This window comes from Jaculus jaculus, chromosome 15, assembly GCF_020740685.1.
Source record: "Jaculus jaculus isolate mJacJac1 chromosome 15, mJacJac1.mat.Y.cur, whole genome shotgun sequence".
NCBI classification, from domain to species: domain Eukaryota; kingdom Metazoa; phylum Chordata; class Mammalia; order Rodentia; family Dipodidae; genus Jaculus; species Jaculus jaculus.
Window position 1 is genome coordinate 32,218,048 of NC_059116.1, and position 22,038 is coordinate 32,240,085.

The following is a 22,038-nucleotide window of genomic DNA, read 5'->3' on the forward strand; positions in this document are numbered from 1 at the left end:
ACCTGTTTCTTTAGGTATTTGCCACAACAATGAGAAAGCTAACTAGCAAAAACAAACATTCAGTCCAGGCAAATCAATTCTATTAGCAGCTTCATAGGTGAATAGGGCAAGTCTGAATACTGTGAGATCAGGGGAAATAATTTTCCACTATAGACAGGTGAGGTAATTAGGAAATTTCATGCCAAAACTAACAAGGATTGATAACTTGTTTTTTTAAGCATCCTACAACATCAAAATAATAAAAGAATGAAAAGGAAGTGGTAGGTTAAAAAAAAAAATCCGGCAGCTAAGACTGGAACATAGGCAGCCAATGCAGGAAAACAGAAACAACTTCTGACCTACCAAAATCTGGGTCTGGTTTACTCCAATAGAATGAATCAAATCAAAGGGCAGGGCCCACCTATGACCTAAGAGCCGATCCCTTCCACCACACCTCAATGTAAGGCTGAGCCAGAGGCTCATCTGGCCTTTGCAGGGCTCGTGATCCACACTCACATTCACAACTGGCCCAGAAACCTCAAGTGAAGACTGAAGCACGTGATCACCACACAGATGCTGAAAGGCAGTTGACTCAGTTCAATAGCCGTGATTATTTTCTTCAAAAAGTCTTAGGAACAGGGGATTGATAAATACTTCTTAAATATGACTTTTGCATATTATAATCAGGATGCGAATGGGAAACCATTAGAAGCATCCTCTTGTGGTGATGAATGCCCACTGGATTTGGAGTGTCCTGGAACACACATCTGTGTGTGTCTATGAGGGTGTTTCCAGCAAGGCTTAACTGAAGATCCATCCTGGATACGCGTAGCACATCCCATAGGCTATGGTTGCCCCACTGAATAAAACAGGCAACTGAGCACAAGCATTCCTCTGTCTCTGCTTATCAACAGCACGTGCAGTGTGACGAGCCACCTCCAGCTCTTGAACATGCCTTCTCCACCCAGGTAGACTGCACACACAAACTTTCAGCCAAAACAAACCCTTTCTCCCTTCAGTACAGCTGAACACAAGATGGGCTTCTCAAGGCCCCCACAGGTGCTACACTCAAGGCTTCTTAGGCAGAAGCAATGAGCTACAGAGGGAGAGGCAAAACAAAAAATGGCAAAGTCTATTTCAGGAAAGCATGAAAACTTCTCTGATGACATGCAAATTATTTATATATAAAAAAAGTATACAGTTATCTAGGATGAGAACAAAACAGCAGCATACATACAGAAATCCTAAGGAAAATTACAATTTTAGGATCCCATAAAATATCAACAGAGTATTTCCTAGACCTAAACAGGCTGATTTAAAAAGTCATGGAAAAAAATAAGACTAGTCAGGGAAACGATGAAAGGAAGATCAATGAAAGGATATTAGCCCCAATGTTAAAGGATTCTGTAAAGATCCAGGAGCTAAAATGAGGTGGCACCAGTGCATGAACAGATAGGCATTAGGTACATGACTTGGAAAGGAAGAGACAGACAATTTCCGTTTGCACTTAATTGACTATGTACAATCAGTCCATAAAGGACATAGGACTTTTAAATTTTATTTTTTATTTTCTTTTTGACAATTTCATATACGCACATTATGTATTTTGATCACGTTTATCCACCATTACCCTCTCTTATCAACCAGTCCCATTCCTACTTTCCTGTCACAGTTTCTTTTCTTTCTTTTTTTCTTTTTGTGACCTATCGAATTTCACTGGGCTTGCTGGCATGAGCTTGTTAGGAGGAGGTGTTACTCACTGGATCACTGGATCATGGGCAACTCAGCAGTGGCTACACCACTGAAGAAATGACTCTTCCTCCCCCAGCAACCACCAACTGCCAAGAGCCCTCCGATGAGCCCCTCCACCCCCCCGTGATGGAATGCTGGCCGCCTCAGTCCTGTGTACTGAAACACTGCTGCCGCGAATTCACGAGAGTAAAGGCCACGTCCTGTCCACAAGACAGCATTTCATAGCAATTCTCTCCATCCTGCAGCTCTTATATCTTTTCTGCTCCCTCTTCCATTATGTCCTCCAAGGAAATACAACTTTTGTCACCAACAATTTATGAGGATTTTGTTTTGTTTTGTTTTTTTGCTTTTGGGTTTTTTTTTTGTTGTTTATTTTTTTAAAATTTATTTATTTGAGAGCGACAGAGAGAGAAAGTGGCAGAGAGAGAGAGAGAGAGAGAGAGAATGGGCATGCCAGGGCCTCCAGCCACTGCAAATGAACTCCAGACGCGAGCGCCCCCCTGTGCATCTGGCTAATGTGGGTCCTGGGGAATCAAGCCTCAAACCGGGGTCATTAGGCTTCACAAGCAAGCACTTAACCACTAAGCATCTCTCTAGCCCAACACAGCATGTTGTCAAACTTTTGCATGTTTGCCAAATATAACATGGCATTATAATATAGTTTTTCTAACATTTTATTTTTATTGATTTATGAGAGAAGAGGTAGAGAGAAAGGGAAGTAGGGTGGGGGGAGAGAATGGGAGCACCAGGCTCTCTAGCCACTGCCAGCGAACTCCAGACATATGTGCCACCTTGTGCATCTGGTTTATGAGGGTCCTGGGGAATTAAACCTGGATCCTAAGGCTTTGCAGGTAAGTGCCTTAACCACTAAGCTATTTCTCCAGCCCTTCAATGTAGTTTTTAATTCACATTTTCTTACTATGCATCAGGCTTACATATTTCATATGCATATATTTCAAGGAATCTTTTACTACTTTGTAAGAATATATCATATCTTTATCCATGCTGGAATTTTTCTTCTTCATTTATAAGAAGTTGTACATAGCCACAAGCAAGAGATTTATGTAATATTGGGACTTAAAGAGGGCTTGGGAGTGAAGAGACACTATAAATAGTTTCCGGACTCCTATTTGAGGAGCAAGGCATGCAGGAATGCTATGGATTGAAATTGTTCACGCTAAAAGAAAAACAACATTATGTGGGAAGATAATAAATGTTGTCATACATTATGTTATATAGAGAAATATAAGGGCTGTTGTTTAATGATGAGCAATATCAGTTTAGGACAGTGTGATATATTTTAAGACACAAAGTAAATAAAATGGGATAAGGAAATGTACATTCCAAACAAGTTGGGAAACTATCAGCATTAATGATATTGAGGGGCTGGAGAGATGGCTTAGCAATTCCCCAGGACCCACATAAGCCAGATGCACAGGGAGGTGCATGCATCTGGAGATTGTTTACAGCGACTGGAGGCCCTGAGGCACCCATTCTCTACCCCCCCCACACACACACACCTTACAAGTAAACAAAAACTTTAAAAAAAAATTTAAATATATTAATGAGGCACACAAGTGGCGAAACTCAAAGAAGGGAAAAACAGTCAGTAGCTGTCAGGGTGTGCAGTATGAGGAGAGGAGATGTGCTCTGAAATAGGTACAAAGGGTCTGTCGTGCAAGATGAAAGTGTCAGTGACCTTCTGTGCGCTTGTAAATTAACACACTGTAGCATACATAGAAAATTTGTCAAAGGGGCAGGTCTCATATTATGCCTTTCTACCTACACATGCAGAACACAGAGACCAGATATTAGGATAACTTCTTTTTGACTCACTTTTCACAAGGCATTCCTGCATTTTTTCTTAATCACCAATGCTGTGGTTGTGACAGTTAGCAGCGTGCCCTTCCCAAAGACCTGAATGAATTCAAACCCTTGAGCAGGATTCCAAGGAGACAGTGTCACCATACATAGGAAGGTCCAGAAGCTCACAGAGTGAAGAAAAAGAGACTAGATAGGGAATAAAATACTAAGGTTTCAGAAAGATTTTTTAAAAAAAGAATTTCAAGAATAAAGATATAATAATAGGGTAGAATTACATGCGGAATAAAACACGTCACTTGTATTTGTCAAGGGAGGTCTTTGAGGCTTTCGAGAACAAAGCACCCTCATTCAGGAGGAAGCAAGCTGAAGCGGTTAGGACACGCATGGGGCGGGCCGCGGAAGAAGCCGGTGTGTGGAGTGTCAGGGGATTACTAGAGTGATGGGAACAGGCAGTGAAAAGGGCACCGCCCCACCAAGTCATTCTTCTCCCCAAAACCTCACACTTAGCCTTTTCAAGTTTCTCACACCCACCTGAGTCTGGCAGTGCATTGCACAGATGGGCCGTGGGGCCAGAGCCACTGGGGACTCAAACTAAGGGCTTCCTGCCGGAAAAGCAAAATGAGGGGCACGGCCGACCAGGGCCCCCGTTCTTTCTCTCTACCCTATAGCTCCACTATTGGACTCCAAAGCACGGGCGGATTAAGGGCACAGGGATTTGATGTCAGCTTCGTCGTTCACATCCCCGCTCGTTTCCCGGAAGGATCTGAGAGGACAGGCATGAAGTCTCCTGGGGTCGTATGCCAGCATCCCTGGACCGTCGAGCTAAGCGTGCATTCTGTGCCACCTACTCTGGGACCTTCATTCACCCCTTTCTTAGTCCTCAAGCGTACAGCGCTGAGGGCAGGCTTCTGGACCTTCCTATGTATGGTGACACTGTCTCCTTGGAATCCTGCTCAAGGGTTTGAATTCATTAGGGTCTTTGGGAAGGGCACGCTGCTAACTGTCACAACCACAGCATTGGTGATTAAGAAAAAATGCAGGAATGCCTTGTGAAAAGTGAGTCAAAAAGAAGTTATCCTAATATCTGGTCTCTTCGCTTCCACCACACGAGAGCTGCTCTCTGGGTTCCTCCACATCTACGCACAGAACAACACTTGAGCCCAACGCGGGAGGCTCCTGTGGACATTCATGCGCACCAATGAGCTGTTTCCTTGCCAAGAGCACCCAGTTAAATTGCACTCTGGGTACTTTGGTCCCAGACTCCCCAGGGGCCAGCGCCCTATCCTTGGATACTTGGGCCTTAGGTCTCTGCAGCGAGATCTGGTCTTTTCTGCCAGGGAATCGGGAATGCCTGGTCCCAATTAAAGCCACTCCTGTGGCTCCCAACTCTAGAAAGAGGCTCACCCAAGGTCGCTGTCTTGCTCCTTGAAAGGGGAACACAACCGGAGCAGGGATTCTAGGTGAGGGGACACACAGCTACTAAGACCCAAGCTCAGAACCATGCCTTTCCTTCCAGAGAGATTTTAGGGGACAGGAGGCGTCGCAAGCTCACGATGGAAACCATACAAAAGGTCACCTAATGCCTGCCCATCTCAGGATTTTAAAAATAGAGGGTCCCTTCCTCCAGTCCAGCTCACACTACCCTTCCGTCAGCACACACACACACACACACACACACACACACTCCCAAGTTCCCTCTTTGACCCCCAAGGACACTCGCTCTCCGCGCCAGCCACCGCTGAAGCGACTGTCCTTTGGACGACCCGAAGGCGCCGGGGCCGAGCCAGGGCGCAGGGAGCGGCCCGGCGCACCCGAGGCCACAGTTCCGCAGGTTCGAGCCCCCGCCCCCGCCCGGCTCACCCCTGGGCTCCAGGCCCGCCCGAGGACCCCGCAGCCTCCCGCCCCTCTCGTCCCGGGGCGCTGCTCACCGCCGCGGTCAGCAGGAGCCGTCCGCAGAGGGCCCCGGCCCGGGAGCTCCAGGGTCGCGCGGCCGCCATGGCCAGGACGCGGGCGGGATGGTCACCAGCCAGGACGCGGAGGCGGCGGGAGGCGCTTTTCCAGCGGTTCTGAAGCTCTGGCCCTTCGTCCCCAGGAGCTTTTCCTCCAGCCGAGGGTGGGGTTCCGGGCACGTCCCCCAGGACACCGAGCGGCCCCTCCTTGCTATTTTCTTAAATCTCCAAGCTTAGGAACTCAACCAGTGGGAACTCCCTCTCTCCGCCACCCTGTCACCTGTGCCAGGTGTTCCTCTCCAGCGGACGTCACCTATATGGTCCTGTCTCCCCCCCCCACCCCCTCCCCCCCGCCCCGCGGCAACCTGGCAGGATTGGCCGCTGGCCCTGCCCAGCAGAAGCCCTGACGGTGCCGAGACTCACCGGGAGCCGCCTGGCCCCGCCCCGGCCCGCGCAAGGCCCCAGGCCACAAGTCCCTGCCCTGCCCGGGGCAGCTCCAGACCCACAAGGCCGCATGCGTCACCGCTGCCTGAGGCCCACCTAGTAAAGAGTGGATGGACTTCGGGGAGACTCGGGATGGTTAGGTCAGAGTCCGGCAGACGCGCAAATGTAATTTCCACTGGACTTCCAGCTGAGCCTCTAGAAGTCACACAGTAGGTGTCTCAGGGATACAAGTTCCATCATCCATCAGGAGGGAAGGACTAGGGTACAAAGGAAAGAGAGAGGGAAGCAGAAAGGATGGAAGGAAGGAAGGATCAGGGATACAGGGGGAAATGACAAACCCAGAGTTACTATAGAAAACTCGTGGGCTACTGATTTTCCCCCAACCCCCCCCCCCACACACACACACACTTGTTCACAAATAAAACCAAAAGAGAGGTTTCCTTTAACTTTTCCCCTGAACAGTTCTAGCAAAGGCTATTTTTCTCTCTGCTGCTATTAAGGCTGGAGTCCCTGGTGAAAAGTGAAAAAGGAGTGGGGGGAATCCACGTTGTAAGGAACGAAATGGTGACAGTTCTTTTACCAAGAGAAGGAAACAGAAAAGCTGTGCGCTTTCAGCTTTTCAGCAATGACATGGCATGACTCAGTCCCCCGCCCGACCAGGGAACAAACAAACTTCTCAGTGTCTGGTTTAAGTCCGCTCAGGGATGGTTGAAGAAAACCAGTTTGAAGAGTCAGCAAATTCAGTTCTGAATGAAAACATTTTCCTGCTGCGCCTAGGGACCCAGAATGATTTGACATCTACCACACGTTAAATTCAAAATGAATGTCCAGTGGGCATGCCTTACACATTATCTTGTTAATGGATGCCACATAATTAGTTCTATTTTCTCCACGTTCATAAAATTACCAGCAAGCCCTTTGCTTGTAAAAATAAGCCTGGGTCATCCGTGTTTGACCTTGTGTTTGACACACTTTTGGTTTTGTGTGTTTTGAATACTCGGGTGTATTTTCTCGGCAATAATTTAATAGACACCTGTCATCCTATTAATGATGGCATCACAGTATCCGGCTGGAAGCTTCAGAGAAAACAGAAGCAAACTGGTTTCAGGGTCCAGAACTCTACTCAGACTGTCATCACAGCTTTGGACAATAGGAAATTGCTAAACTCACTTGCCCTTCCACCTCCAGTGCCTTAGAGATGGCTCATGGTTTTCCTCATTCCAGAAAAGGGTGGAAGATCAATTGGATAAGAATTCATCAGATATTTATTGTCATGTTTTCTACCACATAGCTGAGGCTTTTAAAATGGAGATTTTCGTTATCTGTTTCATGATGCAAAATGGTTAAAAAAAGTTAGTTACTTAAAATAAAATTAGTTACTTAAAATAAGTGATCCAACTTTTTGGTGGTAATTAGATTATACTTCCTAATCATTGAAATAGTTTCCTCTATAAAAATAGGTTTGAAATGTGCAACCCATGTTTAGAGACAATGAATTTAGGTAGATGTGATTCTTTGGTAAAAAAATGTCTTTTGGGGCTGGAGACATGGCTTAATGGTTAAGCACTTGCCTGTGAAGCCTAAGGACCCAGGTCTGAAGCTCGGTTCCCCAGGACCCACATTAGCCAGATGCACAAAGGGGCGCAAACGTCTGGAGTTCCTTTGCAGTGGCTGAAGGCCCTGGTGCACCCATTTTCCCTCTCTCTCTCCCCCCCCCCTTTCTCTGTCACTCTCAAATAAATAAATAAAAATGAACAAAAAAATTGAAAATAAAAGTCTTTTGGTTAGGAACATAACTCTGCTGACATGTCAGTTTTTTGTTTGTTTTTTGCTTTGTTTTGTTCTGTTTTGTTTTGTTTTGTTTTGTTTTGTTTTGTTTTGTTTTGTTTTGTTTTGTTTTTTGAGGTAGGGTCTCACTCTGGCCCAGGCTGACCTGGAATTAACTATGTAGTCTCAGGTGGCCTCGAACTCACGGTGATCCTCCTACCTGTGCCTCCCAAGTGCTGGGACTAAAGGCATGTACCACCATGTCCCGCGATATGTCAGTTTTTCATTGCATTGGAACAGAAAGTGCACCAGAGCAAAGGTAAGGATACATTTCCTGTGCATCATTAGCTCAAAAACCTCTCAGGGCTCCATGCTCCCACTGGTTAATTAAATAACCAGTCATGGTGGATACCACCTAAGGGATCTTTTCCATTTAAAATTAAACTACCAAAACTTACTGAGTTTTACTGAGAAGCTAGGCTGAAAACAAATCTTCTATACCTAGATATCACAGAAAATCAGAACCTGAAGGGTCCTTAAAGAGTGGAACAATGTTTAACTCAAATTCCATGGGCCGGATTCACCCAGAATACCTTCACAATTTCAGAGGCCAGATACTAAATGCATTAAAAGCAAAGAAATAATCCCAGTTGACACATGTGCATGCAGAAAATCAGCTCCATGAGTAGCAATTCTTACTATCCCTCCCCCTGACAAGATTCTGTGAAAGAGAACTCCTGTGGACACATGTGGTCTTTAAAGAGAACCTGTCTCAGCCTGGTGTACACATGACAGAGACTGAAGCCCAGACAAATGGGATAAGCAAGACACAGTACCCAAGGTAGGAAATAAGGCCAGGTTGAAGGTTATTGTCTAGTTTCCATAGAGGTGGGAGCAGAGAGGAAATATTTGCTGATGGCAGTAATGGAACCAATTATTTACCTTCACAGTTGTCATGAGCCTAAATGACAGGCACATGAACTGCACTCAGAACAAAACTTTGGACGTTCTAAGGCCTTCCCCATTGTCAGTTGTCATCATTAACAGAAATAGTACTAGTAGTAGTATTAAGTTTATTATTAAATACTTACATTTTCCAAAACAAACTTTCTAACGCTTTACCTGTGTATTTGAAGTTTTATTTTCAAAATTAGCCTTTGTGAAATAAAGTATATCTGGGGCTGGGGCTCAGTGGGAGTGTGTGTTCAATATTCGCGAATCCCTGGTTCTTGGTTTGCATCCCGAGTGAATGTGTATTTGTACTAGTGAAGTCAATTTTCATTATATTTCACAACCCATTTTTGAAATAACTCATGGATTGAGTAAAAATAAAGAAAAAGCTATAAATCACTTGTTACTACAGTACTTCTCATTGAGTAGATCCTGAATGAAAACAAGCCAATGAGTAGACTCTGGAACAACTGTGGTGAATGTGATAGGAGACAGTTTATAATATCTGGTCTGTTTTCCATATTCATCATTGATATACTGATATCTCCTCACTAGGAGTGCTACACAATTTGTAATCATCAGTTTTATGAATTAAATAATTAAAAAATATTTGCTGAGTATTTGCTATTCATGAGGCTTTGTTCTCGGCTTTATCAATGGAATGGCAAGCATGGGAATAACAATCATGTGCTTCCTTCAGCAACACACGTATTAAAATCGGAACAAAAGTGTCGGGAGAGAGGGAGGGAATTACCATGGGATATTTTTTTATAATCATGGAAAATGTTAATAAAAATTAAAAAATTTTTTAAAAAATCAGAACAATACCAAGAAGGCTAACATGGCCCTGCACAAGGATGACATGCAAATATGTGAAACATTCCGTATTCTTCAATGATCAGGAGGCCCTCAGAGGAATGGAGGTGTAAGAGAGGGAGTATAAAAACATAACCACATGGAAACATGACTAACGTGCAATATGTTCATATATTGAAGCTCCCCCAATATTATCTAAAAAATAAATGCATGAAAGGGAAAGAACAACAGCTCCAGGGAAGAACCTAAGACTTGTCAAGTAACTGGGTAAGATAAAAACTATTCCCTGCCCAAGATTTGTACCGTGTTGATTTCTTCTTTAAAAGGCAGGGAAGAAGAAAAAAAAAAAAAAAAGGCAGGGAAGAGTAACCATAAGTGAAGTATAAAATAGGCTATAAGCAGGGTTTTATACAAATGAAAGATTGCCAGCATAAGAATTATTAATTGTATCTGTGTTATGATTTGAATCTCAAATCCTCCTCACAGGCACATGTCTTGTATTTCCTATGAGATGACAGTATTCAGGCAGGCTGTGGAGCCTTTTCATGATGGGCACTAGCTGGAGGAAGTAGACCACGATGGGCGGGCTTTGGAACGTTATGTTCTCTGGACCCTGGTCCCCCATGATGTGATGAGTGTCTCTCACATGTCCCACTGCCATGATGGACTAAAATTCCTCTGAAACTATGACCCCAAATTAACCTCTTCTCTCTTGGGTTGTTTCTGACAGGCATTCTCTTGGCCATGGCAATGCAAAAGTAACAAATACAATTTCAGGTGATTAAATGTTACTCTCTTTAATGGTCTTAAAGTCAAGAGACTTGTTATTCTGGGATATAATCATATCAGAAACACTTGTGATCTTGGCTTGCTTGACTGACACATCTGCTGTTTCCTTCTTTCCTCGCTGGCTGTGTCTGTGTTTTCTCTTGCTGACTGGCTCTTTCTTGCGCTCTGACCTGTACATATCAGTGCATCCCATGTGTGGCTGCACACACGCACATCTGTGATCCTTCAGGACCTTGTACTCATGATGCTCCTTCCCCTCTAGGTGCTTCATGCATAGCCTTTCCTCCACCTGAAGTCTTCCATCCCTCTGCCCCGGTGAACTCCCATGCACCCTACAAATGTCAGCTTTTATACTGCTCCTCTACCAGCTCAAACCTTTCTTATTAACCACTGCTGCTAATACAGTGTTACATTTGTCAGAGCAATTTTAAATTGCTTTATCTTTCTTACTAAAGATTATATTTCATACCTACAGTGATCTGTCTTGTTTGGTTTATTCATATATCCCATGCATTATCACATTTGCAAGAATATTATATATTTAGCTATTTAATAAATGACTGAAGAGATGAATAAAGAAATAAATGATTTGTGTCTAGTATATATGGGCAGTTTTGGCAAGTAATTCTTCCTTTTTTTCATCTTAATGTGTGTTAGCATAATAATATCTTAGGTCATATTTGATCATGTAGGAGTTTACTGAACATGTTTGCTGAAAAAGATGCAAGTTGGACTGAGTAAGAATTTCCAGTGTTATTTTTGCACATTGACAGATAAGTACACTAATGAATTTTAACATAAAATTCATGACCAGTAAATGTATAAAAGGAAACTTAATATCTGAAAAAAAAATATGCCAATAGATAACTGTGATGGTTAATCTTGATTTTCAAGCTGGTTGGACAAAGAAACACACATCTGAAGAGGTTTGTGAGTGCATTTCCAGGAAAGGTTAGCTGAGAGAAGACCCTCACTCAGAGCAGGAGGCACCTGATGGTGAGTGGCCCACTTATAAAGAGGTCTGGAGAGAGGTGTTGTTGCTGGCCTGCCCTCACTTGCTGCTGGTGAGTATGCCTATCCCTTGGTTGTTGTTGCTTTCCCCATTGCTGTCACCATCCTTCTTTGACACCATTCCAGCTTCTTTGATCTTCCAATTTGGTCCAAAGACAGGCAGTTCTCCAGGAATCTTCCAGACCTTCAGCACCAGACTGGGGCACTGAGGCCTTTGTGGACTGAGCAGGTCTACCAGGCTCCCAGCCACTCAGCATGCAGACAGCCGTTACTGTCCTGCCCAGCCTATAGTTGAAGCCTTCTGAGTCAATCCCTTTGTATTTTATATGATTTTATTTTTCTAGAAAACCCTTTCTAACACTGACACCCTGGTGAAAAGGATAAATTATTGTGCAGTAGCATTGAGTAAACAGACTCATTAGAAAAAAATAATAATAATAATCCAACACCACATACAAAGTGACTGCTAGATTAGTCTGTCTCTGTAAAACTATGGCTTTGTAGCAGTCAGATTTGCACTGCTGGCAGAAAACACCTGACCAAGTGCAGTTTGTGGGGAAAAGGGGGTTTATTTTGGCTTACAGACTCGAGGGGAAGCTCCATGCTAGCAGGGGGAAATGGTGGTATCAGCAGAGGGTGGACATCAACTCCTGGCAAATATAAGGTGGACAACAGGAACAGGAGAGTGGGCCAATCACTGGCAAGAGGAAGCAGGCTATAACATCCATAAGCCAGCCCCCAACAATACGCTCCCTCTAGGAGGCATTAGTTCACACATCTCCACCAGCTGGGAACCTAACCCTCAGAATACTTAAGTTTATGGGGGACACCTGAATCAAATCAGCACAGGTGTCCAAGATAAAAAGTAAATGGAAGACATTGTAATACAACATCTATATGACCCAAGACGTTGAAAAAGAAAAAAAAAATACCAATATCATAAAGTTTTTTTAAAACAATGAATAGTTTTAAATGAAGATTCCCAAAGAATACAGACTCCAGGAAAATAACTCAGTATCTTTAAAAAAAAAAATCTCATCTAGGAAGTGGAAATCCATTAAGGCCTAGGGTATTCTGTCTGTCCTGTGCCTTATTTCAGGTCCTCATTTTCTCTTACTAAGTAGAAAGTTGTATGGATACATCATATGTTAGTACCATCATTCCCCTCCCTCCTGCCCCATCCTACTGAGGACCCTCCTCCATGGGATAGCTGGTATGTTCCGTAGCTTTGTAGGTTATTAGATGTGAGAGCGTAGGTCAGCCATTGTAAGTGGGGAGGAAGACAATGCCTCTGGACATTCCCTTCCACTCTGTGGCTCTTCCATACTTTCCACCCAGTCCTCTGCAAAATTCCCTGAGCCATGGTGGGTGTGTTTTAAGCCGACTTTAGTGCTGTGCTCTCAGCAGGTTCTGTATTTCTGCTTTGGTGAATTTTGAGAATCCTCTCTGTCTCCATGACCCTGGCACTGGTTGACAGTCTCACTATTGAAGCCGCACTCTTGCTCATCCTGGCAATTCCTCCGTAGTTTCACCTGGGCCCTGGCTGATGTGCGAGGAGTGGTTTATCTGTTTGGTTCTAGCCACCTTCTGAACAAAGAGAAACAGATTCTCCAAAGGAGATGGAGGTCAGCATAGGCCCAGTGAAATAAGCACTGTTGATTAAGAGAGATTTAGGTTTGTGTAGCCTCCCTATTGGCTAAAGACCAGTGTTGGAGTCCATGATGTTAGTATCCATAGCATTCTGACTCTGTTCCAAGCTCCATCTAAGTGTTTCTTTCCATCTCTTAGCCAACCCGTTTGCCATTGGTTACCCACCTAGGCTGGGCGCCACTATTGCACAGGGGTGTCCATCTTGTCAGGCTGGTTACGTTTGTATAGCAGTGTCCCCTGTTAGCACACAAAGTTGTTGGCCATTTTCCCTCAGCAGCTCATGTAGCTCTTCCGGCACTCTATGGGCAGACCGTCCGGGCACTGTCTTCCTTCCAGATTCCATCCAGATCTCTCGGCGTGCTGTGTCAGCAGCATGCGGTGGTCATTACGACCACGGCAAGCATACGACCCGTAGACAGATGTTAGATAGGGAGAAGAAAGTTATTGTGACTAAAATGGACAGGGGATGTATGTAAAATATGCAAGGGGCTCCTACACATCAGCAAGAACATGACAGAGTCTCAATGTACAAACAGACAAATGTACGACCAACTATTTGAAAACTTCCAAAGCCTATAGGCAAATTTATGTAATCAGAGAAACGGACGTAAAAACCTTAGGTTATCCTTTTACATCTGTTTTGCAAAATTGAAGAAAACAGAATGATTCCAAAGGTTGATAGGATATGGGTAACTTGGGAACCCTGGGGCATTGTTGTTAAAATTAAAACTTGGCCCAAATGCGCAGGAAAGTAGTCTAATAGTGTTTGCATATCCTATAACTAATGGTTTCTCTGTTACTTGTGTTGCAGTCAGGTTCGCATTGCTGGCAAAAAACACCCAATCAAGGGCAGCTTGTAGGGAAAAAAGGGGGGGGGGTTATTTTGAATTACAGACCAGAGAGGAAGCTCCAAGGTGGCAGGGGAAAATGATGGCCTGAGAAGAGGGTGGACATCACCTCCTGGCCAACATCAGAAGGACAACGGCAACAGGAGAGTGTGCCAAACACTGGCAAGAGGAAGCTGGTATAACACCCATAAACCTTCCCCCAACAATACACTGCTTCCAAGAGGCTTCATTTCCCAAATTGCCATTAGTTTGGGACCTATGCCTTCAGAACCCATAAGTTTATGGGAGACACGTGAATCTAACCACCACAGTTGTAATGCAAAGGCGTTCTCACTGGAGACTTACAAAGGGCCGCATATTGTACAGGGAATTGGGAACAATCTGGGCTTCATTGTCAAGGGGAGAGTAAGATAAAACATGATGTCTGCCTCACCTCCTGGATCATTGTGCCAAGTTGGAGTTGACAGGCTTCATATGAAGTTTAAGAACAGTAAAGTGACTGAGACAGAATGTGTCTGCATTCAATATAGATATATATAGAAAAACAATTCCACAAACAAAATAACACATTCTAAACATATCTAAGAAATTCCTCTTAGAGGTAGAGAGGCATGGGTGGGCAGAACAGAGGTGTGCAGAGACTAACAAAAAGAGGAAAATCAATAGTATATTATAATGTTTTGAATTAGTATCTTACAATTTTAATATATTGCAATAGTTTTAATAGGTAGCAAAGGGAAAATTGTATTATTTGTATTATATGCCTGTTTATTATTGTTACACTATTATAGTGTATGTGCATTATATTTTATATCGGTGAATACTTATTTCTAGCTTGCAATTAGGAAACAGCAATGCAAATGGCTATATTCATAAACCAAATGAATGAAAATAAATCAATATTGAATAAAAGGAAGAACTGTCAACTTCAATGTTCACATCATAGCCAGACATAATAAATGGTTAAATGTACTAAATTCTTACTCAGTTTTGTTGTGGGAATTGAGAGCAGCACAGCTTTTTGTTTTTTTCAAGTCTAGACTGGCAAAACTTAGTTACACAGGACACTCTAATTCCCCAAGCCAGTGGCTCTCAAACTCTTGTGTTATAAATAGAAAAGAATTGACAAGCACAGACATAAAGGAGGGTAGGATATAAAAATTTATTTATTTATTTTTGCAGTTATCATTATTAGTATTTATTTATTTATGTTGGGTTTTCGAGGTATGGTCTCTCTCTAGCCCAGGCTGACCTAGAATTCACTATGTAGTCTCAGGGTGGTCTCAAACTTACGGTGATTCTCCTGCTTCTGCCTCTGCCTCCAAAGTGCTAGGATTAAAGGCGCGTGCCACCACGCCCGGCTTTGCAGTTTTGATTTTTGAGGTAGAGTCTTACTTTAGCCCAGGCTGACCTTTAATCCCAGCACTTGGAATATGTATTCATTTATCTAATGAATTAAATAAATATTCATTATGCAGTCTCAGGCTGGCCTTGAACTCACAGTAATCCTCTTACCTCTGCCTCCAAGTGCTGGGATTAAAAGTGGTGTGCACCTTCACGTCCAACAGAGACTGCACAAACTCCAGACATGTCACCACCCTGTGCATCTGGTTTTACCTGTGCACAGGAGAATCAAACAGGTTTCCAGGCTCTGTAGCAAACACTTTAACCACTGAGCCATCTCTCCAGCTCAGAAATTTAAGAGGAAGTAGATGTAAGGCAGGAAATAACCCAAGGAGATTTATGGAGTTTGTTGTACATCTATGTGAAATATGTAAAACATGGCATTCTAAATGACAAATATGAGACATTTCCATGAAGACTGGGCAAAAAAAAAAAAAAAACACAATTGACTTACTGGACAACAATTTTTGTTGTTATTGTTGTTGTTGGTTTTATGTTTTTTGAGGCAGGGTTTCACTCTAGCCCAGGCTGACCTGGAATTTACTATGTAGTCTCAGGGTGGCCTCAAACACATGGCGATCCTCCTACCTCTGCCTCCTGAGTGCTGGGATTAAAGATGTGCACCACCACGCCCAGCTTGGACAATGTTTTGTTGTTGTTGTTATTTTGTTTTGTTTTGTTTTAGTTTTTTGAGGTAGGGTTTCACTCTGGTACAGGATGACCTGGAATTCACTATGTAGTCTCAGGGTGACCTTGGACTCATGGTGATCCTCCCACCTCTACCGCTTGAGTGCTGGGATTAAAGGTGTGCGCCACCACGCCCAATTTGGACAACGTTTTACTTACAGAAGGAAGCTAGTGCTGACGAGTGTGCAGAGTGCTAACCACCTAGAGGAAAGCTTCTGAATGTTTGGGTCACTGACTACAGAAAGGTTCTCCAGCCCACCAGGCACTCTGTTTTTTCACTAGGGCCTCCTAGAAACATTATATCCCAACATGAGTCAAAATAATCTTACTGAAAATCTAAGTAAATGCTGAAACAGATGAATCAGTAATCTTAAAACAGGGATAGAGAATAGAAGGAAAATTTATTAATGATATTGATGTTCTAGAATAAAAGTAATAATTATGGGCTGGGGAAAAAGAAAAAAAGCTCAGGAGGTAAAGTGCTGGCTGCATAGGTACAAGGACCCAAGTTCAGATCCCTGGCACTCACGTAAAAGCTGGATATGGCGGTGTACATGTATAATCCCGATTACCACTCCTCCCCCTTGCAGAGGCAGAGATGAAAGTGTCCGTCCCTGGGGTCTGCTGGCTGTTACACTAGCCAACTCGGGGAGCTCGAAGTTTGTTGTGAGACCCTGTCTCAAAAAACAAGGTGGACAGCAATTGAGGAAGAAACTTGCCATCAGACTCCAACCTCATACGCGTGCTTGCACACGTTCACATGCACTTACACACACATGCACACCACACACACACATGCACAAAAAGAGAAAACCAGAAACCCGGTAATGCGCTTTGAGACCATTTCATTTGTGTATCACTCACGTTAACATTAAAATTGTCAAAAAGATCCAGCAATTCAATTGAAGTTTATATGGTATGAATAAACTCATTTAGTGACCTCTATAATCAGTTTTCACACACTCAAGAAAACATGTTCTTTGAAGTTTTCTGAATAGGACGTAGTTCCTTCCAAGTGCGCATGGTCATGACATTGAAGCAGGGAACGTAGGAAGGCTAAAGAGGTTCACAGCAGTGGGGTTTCGGGAGCGTTTGATGTGACAGGTGAGAGAGAAGAAAGAGCTGGGAATAGCAGCTGTTCCTATATCTGGAGGACATTTCAAGTCATAATGACAAAAGATGGAAGAGAAGAACTTAACTCTTTTACTGCACAGATAATGTTTTGCAGGTGTCCCCTCTTGCCCATTTTATTATTATTATTATTATTATTATTATTATTATTATTATTGTTATTTTTGCAGCTAGAAACAACTTTATTTTTCCCATCAAGCTTCATGTTCAAACAGAGTAATCAAGAGCACAAACATCACATGCAACCAATGCCTAATGGTCAGTGGCTCTGTGTAGGCATGAGCACATTTCTGAATCGCTCGTACTTCAGACATGTCCAGCAGTTTCTACTTCCTTAAGTCAGCCACACAAAAGATGCACTTTGGCTAAGTGTCATGTTCTCTCCTACCTTTGCTCATGCTGAAAAAATTCAGTACCTAGAAGTCAAACCTTTTACTGTGCAGAAATCTGACAGAATCTTTGACATGATAAATTTTGATATTACAAAACCACACACAATTGGCATTTACAAAAAGATGAAAAACAAAATAAGCTGCTTGAAAGAAAACATGAATGATTTGTGTTATCTAAATAACTTCAATCAAATGAATAGTATATTCATCTGATAAGATAGACTCTATATCTTAGAATATAAAATGTGCTCAAATTACATTTAACAAAAATAACAAAAAAAAAAATCTCACCAAACTGGAATAATTTAAATAAAGATAGTAGCATGGGGAATCAAAATGGAATCTCTGTTGCCATGCAGGAGGCAAGGGTGAATTTACCTGACGTGGGGCTGGAACGAAAGCACTAACATTGTGAGTGAGAAGCTTCCTGCCTACAAGAGCGAGAAGTTGTCTCCGAGCACTCCCCATGTGCCTTGCTTTCTCTATGGAAACCATTAACATAAAATCAGGTGTCTGGGCTACACTGCTTGCAAGATGACAAGACTGGGTCACCTCTCTTGACTGTCCTTTCCTAGCTAACTGTGGACACCCCACAAGAGCTCAAAAGAACATACTGACATCTTTGAAGAAACCTAGGCCACCAAGATCTGCACAGTATTTTCAAACATATTGCATGAACATGAAACTGAGCTGAAGAATTTTCATACCCAAGTCACTGTGTGCCTTCCCACAGCCACTGGAGAAGGCCACGGGGAACGGCTCCTCAGGGCAGACAGGGACCACCGGGTCTTTGTGCTCAGAGCTGGGGGAGGAACCCAAGGCTTGGGAAGGTGCTGGGCCGGGGTTCCCTCTCTACTTCATGAGTACCATCAACACGCTCCCCACAAAGGGAAAGTGGACGCAGTAGGGCTGGGGCCAAGGACAGCGGCACTGACTCCACTCCACTGAGACCTGCCATGCTGCCCACTTACCCATTTTGAAGTGAGAAGAATCTCCTCAGGCGTTCAATCTATTTCTCTAATCCACTCATTTGCTTGTTTTCCTTGGCAATGCTTTTAATTTCTTTTTTAATTTATTTGTAAGGAGAGGAGAGAGAGACAGGGAGAGAGAGGGAGTTAGTGTGCCAGGCCTCTTGCTGCTACAAACTGCAGACGTACGCATCACTTTGTGTATTTGGCTTTACATGGGTAAAGCCATGGGGAATCAAACCCAGGCTGTCAGGCTTTGCAAGCAAGTGCTTCAAGCACTGAGCCATCTCTCCAGCCCCTTGGCAATATTTTTATGGCTCCTCTGTGTCCATACCTCAAATTCATCTGCCTGCTCTGTTATTCCCCTGATTTCTATTTCATAGAGCACATGAAAGCCATCAAGGAAGGGGCTGAGCACACAACTCATTTGGTAAAGAGCCTGCCTTTCAAGCATGAATTGGCTTCCGGAGCCCATGAACACAAAAACGCTAGGTATAGGGGTGTGCTTGGAACCCCATTGCTGGGGAGGCTGTGACAGAGGAGCCGGGGTTCACTGGCCAACAAGTCTGGCCTATTTGGCAAGTCCAAGTCCAGTGAGACTCATCATCTCAAAAACTGTAGTTGGAAAAAAAAAAAAAACTGTAAATGGCCTCTGAGGAACAAGCCCTGAAATCATCCTCTGGCCTCCACGTGTACCCTCATACACGCACGTGTGTGCACACACACATACACATTCACGCATACACTCACTATCTAGGACAACTTCCATAAGCTTCTTTCCGCCTATGCGCCTCGCTCCATCTGCACATCTATGTGGTCTTTTCTTCTATGCACTCCTCCCCCACTGGTCAGAATGGTATCACCCTCCCTTTTGTGTAATCGTCCAATCTGCTCCCACCTGCTCAAGGTCACTGATCTACATTGTCCATCCAACCCCTCTATATGTTGCTAAAACCACCTGAACAAAATGAACAGAAATTTTTATATCTATCCTACTTCTTCTACAGCCATCACATCCCATTAATCTGCTCTCTTTACAGAAAAAGGAAAAAAAAAAAGGATACTCTGATTTACTATATGTCCTTCATTTCCTCCCACGAGCTCTTAGCCCCTTTCTGGCTCTCTTCTCTACCTCATGACCAGGAATGTTCTTACAGTAGTTACACGGTTGTCCCTACTGGTAAATCCGGCAAACAGTTGTTAGTTCCGTCGTCTTGGTTGCAGGAAGTTGGCACACTTATCCTTGAAACATGTTCTCAACTTGGCCATTGTCGCTCTCATCTTCCCCTGCGTCACATCAGCTGCTTCACCTTCAGACTCATTACTGGACTCTGGTGGACCTCACTCGCCTCTGACATTGAGCTAGCCAGAATGCTGATGAGCCTAAGCAACGAGCCCAGGGCTCCATCCTAGCCCCTCTCTCTGCTCCAGATCCCAGCTGCCTAACAAAAGCCTAACTCCAGTGTCTGCTATGTTTTGCCAAATCAGTCAGTCTTTCCAAGTGTGAGCTTCCAAACTTCTCCATAACAAACACCCCCAAATCTTCTCACTTTTGGTCATTGTCAACTGCCCTCTTTATAGATTTGGGCCTATGATTTTTCCTCTCATACTCTAAGTCTAGCCTGTCACCAAACCCATCAGATGTCTCTGAAACCTACCTGTCATGCACATTTCACTCCTCATCCCCATCCTTTCCCTGAACTATGCCCAAATCTCCCAAGTGGTGTTCCAGATGCCAAAGTTTCTGACCTGAACCTATTTTCAACCTAGAAGCTATATTGTCTCTGTTCTTAAATCAGTTGGGTTCATCCCTGGGAGGGTTGAAGCAGAAGGATCAGGAGTTCAAGGCTAGCCTAAGCCACATAGAGAGACGCTATCTCAATAAAGAAATACAACAGGATGGAGGGGAGACCATAATCTGGGAACTGGAATGCTAGTCTAGCCTTGTTGTAAGCTCCAGGCCAATAAGAGACTCTATCTCAAAAAGACTAGATGGCATCAAAATGAAAGAGAGACTGATTGAGAGGGGGAGGAGATATGACGGAGAGTGGACTTTCAAAGGGGAAAATGGTGGGGGGGGGGGAATTGCCATGGGATATTGTATACAATTATGGAAGTTGTCAACAACAAAACGACTAGATGGGCTGGAGAGACGAGTCGGCGGTTAAAGGTGCTTGCTAGCAATGTGCGGGCTTGGGTTTGATTCCCCAATATTCACATACAGCCAGAGGCACAAAGTGAATGACCATCTGGGGTGTGCAGAAGCAGGAGGCCCTGGTGCACCCATTCTCCCGCTCTTCGATCTCTCTCTCTCTCTCTTTCAAGAAGATAAATGTTTTTTGGTTTTTATTTATTTATTTATTTATTTGAGAGCGACAGACACAGAGAGAAAGACAGATAGAGGGAGAGAGAGAGAATGGGCACGCCAGAGCTTCCAGCCTCTGCAAACGAACTCCAGACACGTGCGCCCCCTTGTGCATCTGGCTAACGTGGGACCTGGGGAACCGAGCCTCGAACCGGGGTCCTTAGGCTTCACAGGCAAGCGCTTAACCGCTAAGCCATCTCTCCAGCCCAAGAAGATAAATGTTTTAAAAGAGAGGTAGACAACATACATAAGGAATGTCACCCAAGGCTATCTTCTGGCCTTACACACACACACACACACACACACACGCACATGCACACGCACCCTCATACACACCTGTACCCACACTTATATGAATACACATACACATATGCAAAAATAAATTGTTTAAACTATCATATTGCTGTATTCAAGCCCCTCTAAAATTATTCCAGGATTTTAGAAGAATCAAAAATCCTGCCGAGGCACCTTATCTCATGTAGATCAAATCCAGAGGTTCCTAGTGGCCCACAAGGCTCTATAGGGTCAACTCCATATTGCTCCATATCTGCCCCACTGTGGTCAGGTCGCAGCCACTTTCGGAGTCTTTTCTTTCCGTGCTCGCTCCCTCCAGCCTGCTGCTGCCTCGGGAAATGGAAATGTCCGCTTTCCTACTGCTCTTGCTCACGCTTCTCTGCACTCCAGTGCCTGCCAGACTGGTGGGGTCTTTCTCTCCCTCTGTCCTTTTCTTTAACAGCTTTACTAAGATAGAATTCTCATCTTTTTTATGTTCACTTTATTTCACCCCAAAACAAATGTCACTAGCATATTACTGATTAGCTTAACTTTCATAACAAGATCCCTACACCCTAGAGTCAGAGGAGGAAGGCTTAGGTGAGTGGGAAGGAAAGAAACACAGAGGCGGAGGAAGAGCCAGCGTACGCACTGACTGGGCAGCACACAGAAATGAATTTGGGACACCCTCGCAGAATAAAAGATTCTTGCCATGAGTTACATAGAGAGCTGAATAAAAATGTTTCCCTGTCCTAAGAGAACGTCCGACACGTGGAGATGGATTACATGGGTATTAAGCAATAACACAAGGCAGAACATTAAGTACATCCTGTATCTCTAACTTAGAGACAGGAAGTGCTTGCCTGAAACTCTCATAAATACCTCAAGCTCAAAATATCCCAATCTGAAGCCATTATCTTTCCACAACAAAATAGCTTTGCTTTCCTCCTCGTTACAATTAATGGCTTCTTGATCCTCCCACTTACTAAAGAAAGAAATTAAGGAGTCATGGGAGGAATCCTCTCTGCCTCCCCCTCA

At 43.8% G+C, this 22,038-nt stretch overlaps 1 protein-coding gene and 1 pseudogene across 2 annotated transcripts in view; one reads left to right on the forward strand and one right to left on the reverse strand.

Annotated features, from left to right (window-relative positions):
* Positions 1–6,061, reverse strand: part of Dsc2 (desmocollin 2) — a 36,754-nt gene extending 30,693 nt beyond the window's left edge. The window contains exon 1 of one of the 2 annotated variants that reach the window (XM_045135090.1): positions 6,045–6,061. Coding sequence is in view for 1 of the 2 variants with exons in the window: in XM_045135089.1 (XP_044991024.1) it covers positions 5,484–5,552 (69 nt within the window). In the remaining variant the exon portion in view is untranslated. Of the gene's footprint in view, positions 1–5,483; positions 5,814–6,044 lie in introns of those variants that run through there. The other variant, XM_045135089.1, reaches the window with a different exon arrangement.
* A 3,397-nt stretch (positions 6,062–9,458) lies between these two features.
* On the forward strand, positions 9,459–9,558 carry LOC123455189 (annotated as a pseudogene).
* Positions 9,559–22,038: the final 12,480 nt, after the last annotated feature.